The sequence below is a fragment of the Stegastes partitus genome, unplaced genomic scaffold, assembly GCF_000690725.1.
Source record: "Stegastes partitus isolate 25-593 unplaced genomic scaffold, Stegastes_partitus-1.0.2 Scaffold529, whole genome shotgun sequence".
NCBI classification, from domain to species: domain Eukaryota; kingdom Metazoa; phylum Chordata; class Actinopteri; family Pomacentridae; genus Stegastes; species Stegastes partitus.
In genome coordinates this window covers 163232-176095 of record NW_007578260.1, presented here as the reverse complement: position 1 = coordinate 176095, position 12864 = coordinate 163232, and the positions used below count along the sequence as shown (strand labels likewise).

Genomic DNA, 12864 nt, shown 5'->3' with positions numbered 1-12864 from the left:
AACATCAGTCACTTTTAAATCCCTCTAATCCCACCAGCTTGATCTCACGTATGCATTTAGTAGTCGTGCAGCATTACAGCTTCTTCTGACAGAATCCCAAATCCTCCAAGTTGGAGCTATTCAAGGAGTTACAAACACACTGAAACCTGCAACAACAAGCCAGTATACAATAAATGAGTTATTGGTGTTTAATGTCACTGAACCTGCAAGAAACAGTAGTGATTGCAAGACATGAGGTGAAGGTTTACAGTGGAGAGCAGCTTGGGAAGGGCTGTGGTGCTGGTTGGAACTTTGTTTTATTGGTGTGTCAATGAAGTGGACGTCAATGAAGAGACTTTAATGAGAGCTGGGAAAGCCACCAGCGCCGATTTCATGCACGTTTTCTACATGTGTCGCATCATACCGTCTCACATTCCTGCAAGTATGAGTGTGATACCTCACACCTTCGCACAACTCTGCAGGTTTATGTGTTCATGTGTGGTGCCAAAAGTCCACTGAGCAGTATCAGGGCACCAACCAACCAACCAATCAACATCTCTCATTTATCTTTCCTGTTGTTCTTTCCACAAAGGAAGAACGGATAGGGGAAAGACGGGAGGGTTTTGTTTTTGCTAAAGGAGTGGAAAAATAAAGCGAGGTTTCCCCCCTCGAGGGTGTGGCAGCTCGGTGATGTCAGACAGTTGCTGTAGTTACTGTGTAGTGATTCTTGTGGGTTCCTGTCATGTTTTGTTAAAAGCCAGTCAAACAGACACTGTGGAGTACACACATGCTAATAACACACCCATTGTCATGTGGTGTTATTTGCCCCTTAAAGCAAACAATCAGACGGCTCTGCTCACTACCTCCTCTTTCTTTTGCATCTTTTCACACCGCCGTCTATATTCTGTGGAGGGCGATATCTGTATGTTTCTGTTTTGAGAGATTTTGTGGACAGATGGTTATAGTAATAGAATGCAAAACATACTATAGATAATAATTTTTGCACAGTACCAGTAAAAAGTTTGGACACACCTACTCCCTAAAGGCATTTTCTTAATTTTCCCACCTTTTCCCACAGTTTAGAACAAACCTGAAGGAAAAATTACATCATAAAAATGAAGTGGCACACATGGATTCATGTAGAAAAAACGTGTTAACAAACCAAAATATGTACATTTTCAATACCTGTGCACACTCCTGGTATCTCAGTATTGGACTGTCCTTGGATTGCTGCCATCCGTTCACCTTCTATGCATCTTTTAAACACTCTTGAGAGAGAAAGTCATCAGTTTGCACTTGTCAGACAGCCCTGTCTCCACAAATATCCACGCCTAAACTGCCTTCTCAATTATTTTTTAAGTGAACCTAATTTAATTTTGACATGAACAGAATGTGTGACCTGTGATGTGTTGGGAAAGGTGTCCACTTTGAAAGAGTCAAAGTCTGAGTTACGACAATCAGACTTTCACTCAGAAGATCATTTTTCGCATCTTGAGATGGACGAAAGTTAAGTTTAGTAAAATATCCCTCTTTGTTAGACACTTGTTGGAAGCTTGGTTAAGGTTAAGCACTAAATTACTGGGTTCGAGTGAGGAAAGATATCAGACTTTGGGTTAAAATACAACCGTTTCACTATGCATTTGAGGTGTCTATTTCATTTTCTGGCTTACCAGGGTTACTAATATATAATTGGTTAGCAGTAAATTCAAGTAGTAAAGCAATAAAACAAGTGGCAAAGACTGCATTGATTACAAACATCATTTGAAAGAAAATATATTTAGTTGTACAGTGATTTAATTTTGTGGAGATTATGTTGCTTAAGACCAAAGTCCAGATTTCTGCAGGTCTGTTTCATGCATTCACAGGTGCTTTTCTTTGCTCAAGTAGTTCTTTTCTTCTTTTTCTCTGCAGCAGCGGTGACTCTTGGTTCTGCTTTCATGAGGTGGTCCTTATAGGAACCATTTTCATCACAGTGTTTGATGGTTTTTTATGTCCGCACTTGAGGAAGTTCTAACCTTCTAAACCTAAAATAATGATGGGCTGTTGATTCTGTTGGCATGCTCGAGCAGTTCCTGCCACAATATAAATGACTGCAGCAGTTGAGCGGGGCAATTTGCTGAATACCAACACAACCTTGGCACAGCACAATTGATGGTACTGAAAGCGTCAACGCCTTCTTGGGTGAACTGATGGGTGGTTAGATAACACATCATATGGGTGAAAAATGCACTCAACAGATTTCAGTTCAGTTCCTGGCTGGTCACACTCTTCCTGCACATCATTCCTCTTCTTACTTTCCCCACATTTCCTGCCCGTCAGTACCAACCTGTACCAATAAAGGCAAAACATTAAAAAACCTGCCCACCCAGGGGGCTCCTGTACCGGCACCAGGCTGGATCCTTTATTAAAAACACAACTGGCAGTATGTTTTTGCAGAGTGTGCCACGTTCAATGAAGAGGCTGCCAAGTACAATGATGACTGTGACTAAAAAGGATGTAGCATTTGTTGTGCTTCATTACTGCTTGGTATTTGATAGAGATGCAGCTGAGAACTTTGAGTTATTTTTAGCAACATATGAAGCTGTTGTGTACTCTCAGATTTGCAGTTGTGATGTAAAAATTCACACTTTTTAAAAAAAATCTCACTCTGGTGCGGCGATGGAGACAAAGAGCCTTATTGTATTACTCTTGGCATTGACAAGTATCTCTAAGAGCCTAAGGTTGTTCATTTTTAAACTTGTTTAGCTGTTGCTGACTGAATTTTGGGGAGGTTTTGTCAGGTGGCAGTTTCAGAAAATAGCGTAGGGGCTTAAGGGATTAAGAAGACAAGGCGTTCTCCCACGACAAGGCTAATCTGTTGAATGGAAACCATCTGAGGTGACTTACTTATAAAACTGATGAAGATATTGCCAAGAGTGAGCAACGCTGTCAACAAGGCGTATTTAGGTATTATGTTTTTTAACACATTGTCTTGTTTGCTACATAATTCCATTTGTGTTATGAGCCATGCTGCTGAAGGGAATAAAATAGACAACGGGGACCACAAACCCAATGTTTGACCTTGCGAGTTTGATCACATTTTACATGGGATTAGCTTGAAGTCATTTTCATTTTGGAGGATTTGTTCATAATTTCCTAGTATTAGCTCCAAACATGTTTAATTATAAATTTTGTCTAATCTACCTCTCTCTTCTCTCCTCTGTTTCATCTTCCCGTCTTCCAGTGTGTGGTTCTGAATTGGCCCAGGGAGGTTTCTTTGTGCGGCAGGGCGAATACATCTGTACTCTGGACTACCAGCGGCTGTACGGGACTCGCTGCTTCAGCTGCCAGGACTTCATCGAGGGGGAGGTGGTGTCCGCCCTGGGCAAGACCTACCATCCCCGCTGCTTCGTCTGCGCCTCATGCAAGTAAGAAACGAGAACACAGGAAGCAGAATCCAACAGAATGCTTAATTCGTGTGTGATTCAGCTGTTAGTTGCTTACAAAACTCACCAGTCTTTTACTTAAACAGCAGTAAACTCTGACATTGTGTTGTTCTAAGTCCTTATTTTCATTCAGTAGGGAGAAACATGAATAGCAGAACAGCAGAATATTCCTAAACTTTTTTTGTGAATTAGAAATTTTGCGGTAACTCTTCCAATGCAATGTTTTAAAATTTGCATAAAAATACATTATGGAAACACGGCTATTGGTGCTACTTATATACAATGCAACACTTAAAAATCACAAGCATTCATCCCGACAAGCTTGGAATAGAAGGTGGATATTGGCTGAGTACATATATAGTTTATGGTTCCGTCGAAGGCAGAGGAAAGCGTCTACGTTTTTTAAGCTGCATTTGAAGGCAACTTTGAACTTCTTGTGGAGGTTTGAGGACTTTGCTGCACACCATCAAATCTGCAACATAGTGATTGTCGGATTGCCAAAAAGTTTCTTTTAGGAATCATTTATGATGTTAGAATTTGGAGAGGGGGTTCAAGGTGGTGCAGTTGGTTGTTGCCTCGCAGCAAGAAGGTCGCCGGCTTGTGTCCTGGTGGGGGCACCGAGATCTTTTTGCGTGGAGTTTGCATGTTCTCCCCGTGCAGCGTGGGTTCTCTCCGGGTTCTCCAGCTTCCTCCCACACAGTCCAAAAACATGTTGAAGTTAATTGGTGATTCTAAATTGTCCGTAGGTGTGAATGTGAGTGTGCTTGGTTGTCTGTCTCTAAGTGTAGCTCTGTGATAGACTGGTGACCTGTCCAGGGTGTCCCCTGCCTTCGCCCTAAGTCGGCTGGGATAGGCTCCAGCCCCCCCGTGACCCTAGTGATGATTAAGCGGTGTATAGATAATGGATGGATGGATGGAATTTGGAGGCTTCATCTGAACATTTTTGTAACCTTCCTCATGATTACCTCAACCTCATACAGTCAATGGTCATGTGTGTTGAGGTGAAACTATAAGCATAAAGGGTTGAACTTCAAATTTCAAGTTCATTTTTGTTGTTGTTGTTGTTTTTTTTCATTTTTCATACTTTTTTCTGTGTTGACTGTCATTCCATGTAATTTGGAACCTAAACCATGAAGAAATTTACAGACAAGCATCAACACTTTAAACTGTATCCTGTGACACACTGGGACACTCAGATGAGTTAGCGATTTGATGACTGAGTCAAGCAATGCTTACCATCTCTAGCGGTATACCAAGCTGTTCTGAAGGCCAGTTGAGATTTATGATCTGCCTGGCAGTGCTCTGGGTCTACCCCTGGGTCTCTGACAAGCTGGACGTTCCCAGAAATGATCCAGAGGAAGGCACCCTGTAGGCATCCTGACCAGATGCCTCATCCGCTTCAATTGGCTTCTCTTTACACGAAACAGCAACTACTTGACTCTTGAACACTGTTGAGGTTAAACTGAATAATTTTCCTTACTCTCTCAACCACAACAGTCTGATACAACACCTGTATTGCTGATATTTGATATAAAACTCTTTCTATTTGTGGATGCATTGTTCCACTGTGGTCCAAGTGTGAAACATCCAGTTCATTTGAAGGATACAATCGTTGCTGTCTTTTTTCTTTTTTTTTTTTTACCTCAGTATGCTGCCATATAGACTTATGACACCTTAAAGGAAAAACTAGATAAAGCGTCTTGGTAAAGTGTTTGGCCACCACATGTTGCTTGGCAGCTTCAATGCAACTTAATTTCCCAAGGCTCTGGAGCTCTACTGAAGGGACAAAGCACCATTCTTCCTAAAGATCTTCCTTCTTCTGGTGTTTCATGATGGTGGTGGATGGTGGTTGGTCCAAAATTTCCCATTGATCTTCAGTTGGATTGAGATGTGGTGGCTGTGAAGGCCATAGAATAAGAGTCTCATCATTTTCATACTAATCAAACCATTCAGTGACCCCTTGTGGCCTATTAATGGGGACGTTGACATCCTGAAAGAGACCACTCCCATCATAACAGAAATGTTCCATCACCATGAAGTCAAAAGGCAAAAAAAAAATAGCAAAACAATGGCATATATTTGCCAATCTTAAATAGTAGAAATATAGAATAAAGAGTCACATTGTCCAGCAGTGAGACTGATACATGTGGCTGAACATCCACAGATGCATTTGTGCAGAATCTTGTTTAGTTTTTATGCTTTTTGTAAAAAAATGTCTTGGGTAAAAACAAACCGTCTGCACGCACTGAGAGCTCAACTTCTTTGTCTGGATGGACGGATTCGAGAGAGAAGAACAATATTAATCTGAAACCATAAATGTTAAATGGAGCCGTTTAAAACTAATCAGGAGCAGCTAAGCTTATATTAGATTTGTATATTCTTCATTATTTGGTGTTTATCATGATATTGTGTCGCAAGGTTCAAGCTACAGAAAATGTTCTTCCAGTTGTTGAATACATGCACATTTCCAGGTCTGCCACCCATATCAACAAAGTGTTCTTGAGCTTATGCTTTTCACTCCAACCCTCACTTGGTTTTAGAGCTGCAGAACTCCAAAGGTCTTAAACCAGTCTGAAGGTCATACAAGGTCATCAGCAGATTTAAACGTGATTTACTGTCAAAACAACCAGACAGAGTTTCAGAATCTGACGTTCCCACGACTACAAGAGCTCCGAATACAAAACCATCTTTTTAGAGGCAGATATTTCATCATCACTGTATTTTTTTTTTCTTTTACACACATCATCAACAGCAAATCCCCTGCTGTGTACAGTAAAGGTGTCACTTACACGCACATAAAGCCGCAATACACATGCATACACAAATATAGCAAAGCACGTGAAGACACGTGGCACCGCACGTCGCACGCTTACCCTCACCTGTTTCTAGCCATGTGCATGCTGCTCCTGTGCGATGTGTGCATATCTGTTTGTGTCTGTGTGTGAGACCAGTGTTACATCTCAAGCCTCGAAAGGTAATGGGAGCCCCTCGCAGGCAGGAATTTTAAGTGTGTGGTCAGTCTGTGTGGCTACTTAGCCCATTCCCACAGCTAGTGTTAAGTGTCTTTCGAACTGGGGGTGGGTTTTCTAATATATGTGTGTGTGTGTGCATGTTTGTCTTATCATACTTTGGTGATCCTTAAACCTGAGATCACAATGTTCCAGTGTGGCATTTGAGGTTTCGTAATGTGATCGGTGAACTCCTGCGCTTCTCTTATAACAAATATCGCTTTTGTGGCGACGAAACACATGAGCTTATTATGAGCGATATAAAAATAGGGTTGAGGGGAGAGAAAAAAAAAAACGCTGCTTGAGATGAGAAATCATGCTCAGGATGTGTGTGTGTGTGTGTGTGTGTGTGTCTGTGTGTGTCATGGTGGCGGAGCTGTATTGATCATCAATAATTCAGTAATATGGCTGCATTTTTCATTCTCGCTGTCTGGGTTTCTTTGTGTGTGCTACGTCACCATTCACCTGCAACTGCAATAATACAAGAAGAAATTGGCCTGAAATAGAAAACAATAACAGAAAAATATTACATTTATATGTTCTAACCCATATAAACTAAAGATCTAGGTATGATGAATTAGGGTTGCACATACAGTAAAAATGCAGCAGGTAAATTGAGGCTAAGCTGATTACTGTAAGCAAGAATTTAATGTTAACCTTAAAAACTGCACTTTCAGATGTTTCTACATGTCTAACCTATAATCTCAGCTCCTCTCAGTCTGCCTGGATGTATTCCTTCCTCAGTATCTGGCTGTGACAGTGTGACAGCAGCTCTAATATCACATTTCCTTGCTGTAGGAAGCAGCACGTGGCAGCAAGTCAGAGTCCCACTCTGCCAAGGAAGCATCATTCCTTCTATACTTGACTTGGTGACAGCAGCTGTGTTGGAGCAGCGTGCACAAACAGCCAGCAGACATTAACATTGTTTCATTGCGATGTCTCTCTGGCGGTATAATGGAATGAGTCTCTAAAAGGGTTTTGGCTGGTGAGTGAAGCCATTGTCGGCGTGTCCTAAGTTGCACTTGTTTGTTTGCCGACTGCACGCTGCTACCAAGAGAAGTCACAAAGACGACAACAATTAAACACTGATCTGCTGCTGGAACAGGCGCCACTGTTCTAGTTTCAGGAGTTTCACCAGTTGTTGAAACCTGGCTGGAGGGATTAGCTGGAATTCAGACACAAGTGCATTAGTGAGATCCAAAGTTAGGTAAGACATGATTCTCAGTCAACGTTGCAACTCATCCCAAAGGTGTCAGGTGGGGCTGAATTCAGGGTTCTGAGCAGGCTAGTAAATATGGTTGCACAGAGTAGTAAAAAGGCAGCTGGCAATGCAAGCTAAGCTATATATTTTTAGTTAAAAAATGGAGTTAGAGACGCAAAACTTGGGAAACCTTTAATTTTTGGAGCAGGCTTTGTGCACAGAGGCACTGATGAAACAAGAAAAGACCAAACACAGTTTGTACAATGTTAGATGCCCACTATTGAAGCACATTGTTTGGAAATAAAATATATGCAAGCTGAGGTGCTTAAATTTCTCTAAATCTGTGCAAGGGTGTTCCCCATGGTTTTGTGTTAGGGCTACAAAATTCAGCCACTTACACAATAATGCTTCATTTAGATGTTCCACTTTGTACAAATATCAGCTTTTTTGCAGATGACACTGCTGTTTACTAGACTGTACATGCGGTCAGTCATCTGGTAAAGGACTGCTTTTTCATCCACAAATCAACATAAAGCCATAGGAGCCACTTAGAACATCAAGACTATGTTCTGGGTTTTATGTCTCAGAACTTGCTGTTTTACTGACCGGAGGTGTCACCCTGTACAGTTTCACACAACATATTGGTATTTTGAGGCTTGTCGTTACTAAGGATCTATATCTCTAAGTCTGTCTGTTTAAATGATAAAATAAATTAATAAAAAAATCTAAAATATCAAGAGAAAACATGACATAAATATTAATACAAAATATATATTAAACAACAACAGTAAAGTGTAAGAAGTATAAAAATAATGTACTTCTTTTCTCACTTAGAATTCCAAATTTATCACTGAAAATGTGGAACCTTCAGAGGATGGAATTTGCAGATGATTTCATCACACAATTAATCAAGAAAATGTGAAATCTAATCAGTAAAAAAAATCGGAACGGTTCTTAATCCAGCCATTGGATGGTTTGCCTCAAAATGTCATTGGGCAGAGCTCCACTGGGGAAATTCCTGCAGGAGCCCTCCTCAGTATTTCTCAAAGGTATTGACGCAGTCTGGCCTTGACTAAAAATGTCCAGTAAATGTTCCTTCATGATAAGATGGAGGCTTCTTCCTGACAGCTGATAGTCATCGGTGCATTAATACGTCACCTTGGATTTATTCAGGTGTGGGAAGAGTTTAGTTCCAGTAAAGCTGCCTTCTGCTACCTTAAACCGCTGCTAAGCCACTTCACATGACTTTATATGGCGTTTTAGTAAAGCTTTCATGCCCCATGATGGCTTCAATCCTCCTTCAGAAGAGTAAATGTCTTTTGGGAACGTTGAGCACAAACTGTACAGTATCAGTCTTGTCCTTCATCTGATATTCTATCTGTTTTCTGTTTGTTTGCAGACAGCCGTTTCCAGCCGGCGACCGAGTGACATTTAACGGGAAGGAGTGTATCTGCCAAAAGTGTACCCAGCCTCTCCCTGCCAACAGCCCTGCACCCATACAGGCTGTCCACAGTCAGTACTCTTTCCTGTCTGTTTGAAAGCATAAATCACGCCAAAAAGTAAACTTCAAAAAGTTGTTTCCATCTGTTAAATTGGCACTTTCTTTAATTGTGTTTCCACTTCATGTACAACCAAAATGTCCACTGTTCCCTTTGTCCTTTTGTTCACTTAAATCAGAGAAGTCTTCCGCTCAGAGACCTTTAGGATCATTTCTCATCAAATAACAGCCAAATGCCCTTCATGTGTCTGTTTGTGCAGACTGCTGCGGCTGTGGGAAGGAGTTTAAGAATGAACAGTCTCTCGTAGCACTGGACAAGCACTGGCACCTGGGCTGCTTCAAGTGTAAAGTCTGCAACAAGGTGCTCAACGCCGAGTACATCAGCAAGTAAGTCAGTCAGAAACATTTACTTCATGAGTGCCTCGTTTGGTAAAAAGCAACCAGATTTGTTGAGGTTTTTTGAAGGTTTTTGAAAGACCCTTAAAGCGACCAAGACCTGATTGCTCCACTTATCTGAGTATCTGGAAAGCTGTGATTATTTTTTAAATGACTGAATTATAAAATGTTTCTGGTTTTCTACAATTAGGCAATTTTAGGTAATGTCTGACTTTTGGTACACCATATGTCCATATGGTGGCCATGTGGATAAGGCGTTGCACTGCTCCTGTAACCTAGATTCAGTAAAAATTCAAAATGCCAAAGGGAAATATCCATATTTGAGCCTGTTTTATCTCCCTGTGTTCAGAAAGAGGTTGCAAAAATATGACATCCACATTTTCCAGTCTTCACATGACAACTGTAAGCTGATACGACAAACTATTCATTGATCTTCTTCACACAATGCATATCCGGAAGTGTTGTGTAACATTACTTAGAAAGTTGCTGGCGGTATACAGTTAATTTTAGTTTTATGGCAGAATTTCAGAATTTGGCTATCGCACCACTTAAATCAACGCATGGTTGCAAGATTTGAAAAAAATAAATAGATAAATTGCTGATTTAGATAAAGTTTTTAAGTTGTAAACATTATTTTGAAATGCCATAATAATGTTAGTGATCATGTCAACTTAATATTAATATTATGCAGAATTTAAACTTAAATTTGTGCTTTAGTTGAATTAAAACAAAATGTAAGTTGAGGTAACCTAATGAAATTGACTTGATAACTTAATTTTTATTCACTTTAATTGCAGGATTTCTAGTCCCTTGCTACTACCTACTGAACCATACCTGGAAAACTACAAACAGTTAGTACCGGTAAACAAAAATACCTTTCAACTGAAGGGGAAAAACTACTTCCTCTAATCTGATGTAGTTTGGTAGTTAAACAGAATTCATCAAAACTTCACATAACTCAAAAAGATTGATGCAAACTGTCACATTATTTTTTTGGAGTGTGTAGAATCCAGTCCCACAGAACAAAACCTAGTCTATACAGTACAGCACTGTGGTGGCCAAAGCCTTATTCCCTGCATTTATTTTATCAGAATGTATTAAAATCTGTCATAGACTGCCACCTAGCAGCCTTAACATCCTCAGATTTATATGGCAATAATATAATGTCTGCCTAAACATTGATGCTAGTTATACAACTGATGTAAAATCATTGCAGGTTATTTAAAATATGGATGAATAATGGAGGTCTATCCCTAAACGCTTGCTGAGTGCTGTCAGTCCGGACATGCTGCATGCAGGACTGTGACTCTGAGCTGTCTCCTGTAAAGTGCATCTGATTATCTGTGCCGTCTCCGATCTGCTCACTTGTCCTGTGTTGCCCCTAACAGGGATGGGATCCCCTACTGCGAGATGGACTACCACGCCATGTTCGGCATCCAGTGTGAGAGCTGCAAGAAGTACATCACTGGGAAAGTCCTGGAGGTACACTAATGGCTTACATTTAGAGGAAACACTCTGTTAGCATGTATCATGCGGTTGGATTTGCTCTTTGATAACAGGTGAAGTCTGGGAAGAGAAATCAAGGAGGCAAATCGAATAATGGATAAATGAATAGATTGGCCTTTCGATGGCATTATAACTGTGACTTCCATCTGCATTAGATGAGTAGAGGACTGAGATGAAAAGACAGTTTAATAGCTTTCCAGCTGAAGCTCCCATTTCTCCTAAAATGAAGGTCAAATGAGTGAAACGTGTAATTCATTTGAACCGACTTGTCTGCAACCCACATAATCCCGTAATGCAAAACCGTGCTGTAGAATCAGCATGGTTTCCTTTTATTCACTTTGACACCTGATTTTGATAGAGTGCGTTGCTCTGAAGCTAAATCATTCATCACACTTACAGGAAAGATATCCCACTCAAAGTAACGTCAGCGTTGAATTAGTTCACCTCTTCATGAATGTCGACTGATTCTTGCATGTTTTCTATTGTCACTCAGCTGTTTTGTCGCTGTTAATTCTCAGTGGATGTTTGATTCATATCTTCCATACATTTGCTCCTCCCAAGAGCTGGAAACATCAGATAGCGACAGAGAAAATTACAGAATGTTCTGTCCCAGCTTCTTGTTAGCGGTAGCGCAACGGGTCAGGCGGATGAATCAGCTTCTGAATGAGAGATTGTATTGGCTGCTGGAGAACTGGTTCCCTAATCAGGAGCTGCAGAGTGGGATTCTGCAGGTCAGCGAGTAGGACTTTGCATTAAAACAGCAGCTTCACGTCTTTCACATCACTGTTTACATTTAATTGAATCGTGACAAATGTGATATATTGGCTTAGATAATGCTTCCAAGTGTTATTTAGCTTTAGTCTTGTTTTTGCCATTTGAGTCAAGTTTTCAGTTGATGTTTTTTGCTGCTCTTTTGAGTCCAACCCACATTCTCTTCACTTCTGTGGTGTCAAGTTGAAAATGCTTCCACTTCTCAGTGCAGGTTCGTTTATTTTAACAAACTGAGCTTTTCTTCTGCAGCAGAACCTTTCCATCCATCCTCAACACCCAGATGATCTTAAAAGATGGGCAACACACAGAATAGGCTCATTTTCATGTCTCCCACTTGAGTGTTGCTGACATGTATAATGATGACAAATAGATAATTGGCCGAAATCTTGTGTTGTCTTTTCTGATCTGCAACTCCAAACTGTGTTAGAGAGACCTCTATCTGAAGACCAAGTGTTGGTAATGTTACTGCCTACGACCATCCAACAAAAGGGTGTCTTCGTCTCACACAGGTTACCCACAAGGCCACCTTCCTAAAGGGGAAGGCTTGATTGGTAATGAAGCCTTTACATAGACATACATTATATGGATATCTGAAATTAGTCCCAAAAAAATGTTCCAAATGACACAAACATTGTCCAAAGGTACACAAAAATGATCTAAAATTACTCAAATTTCAATTAGCTGTAGATTCTGACACCTGGAGTGGATGTAAAATTGATTTGTTTGCCGTTTTTAACACAACTCAAATGTGTATTTAAGCTCTGGAAATGTCATGTGCCTATCTGCTGTACTAATGAAGTTATGAGGCTCAGAAATGATGGACAAAATCCATTAAAAAGTGCAAAATTGGGACCATCTATATGTATCCTAAGGGCCTATAACTCTGAAAGTATTCATAGTATGAAGGTAAAACTTTGAATGGCTTCATTAAAGAAACTAAAGTTACTGTAGATAGAAGATCAGGTGATTCTGAGGAAGTCAGGGGGATTTTTTTTGTCAGATATTGTTGGTTTTTACACAGAATCATGCTGCTCTGTTGACTGATTGCTGTTTAAAGAGTTGTCAAATGTATTTTTTGTC

The 12864-nt window shown here is 40.4% G+C and overlaps 1 protein-coding gene across 11 annotated transcripts in view; it reads left to right on the top strand.

Moving 5' to 3' along the window:
- Positions 1–12864, top strand: part of ablim2 (actin binding LIM protein family, member 2) — a 134323-nt gene that overhangs the window by 62377 nt on the left and 59082 nt on the right. For all 11 annotated transcript variants that reach the window (XM_008287939.1, XM_008287947.1, XM_008287945.1 and 8 more), the window contains exons 3-6: positions 3203–3386; positions 9013–9125; positions 9372–9498; positions 10896–10989. In XM_008287939.1, coding sequence (XP_008286161.1) covers positions 3203–3386; positions 9013–9125; positions 9372–9498; positions 10896–10989 — 518 coding nt within the window. The remainder of the gene's footprint in view (positions 1–3202; positions 3387–9012; positions 9126–9371; positions 9499–10895; positions 10990–12864) is intronic.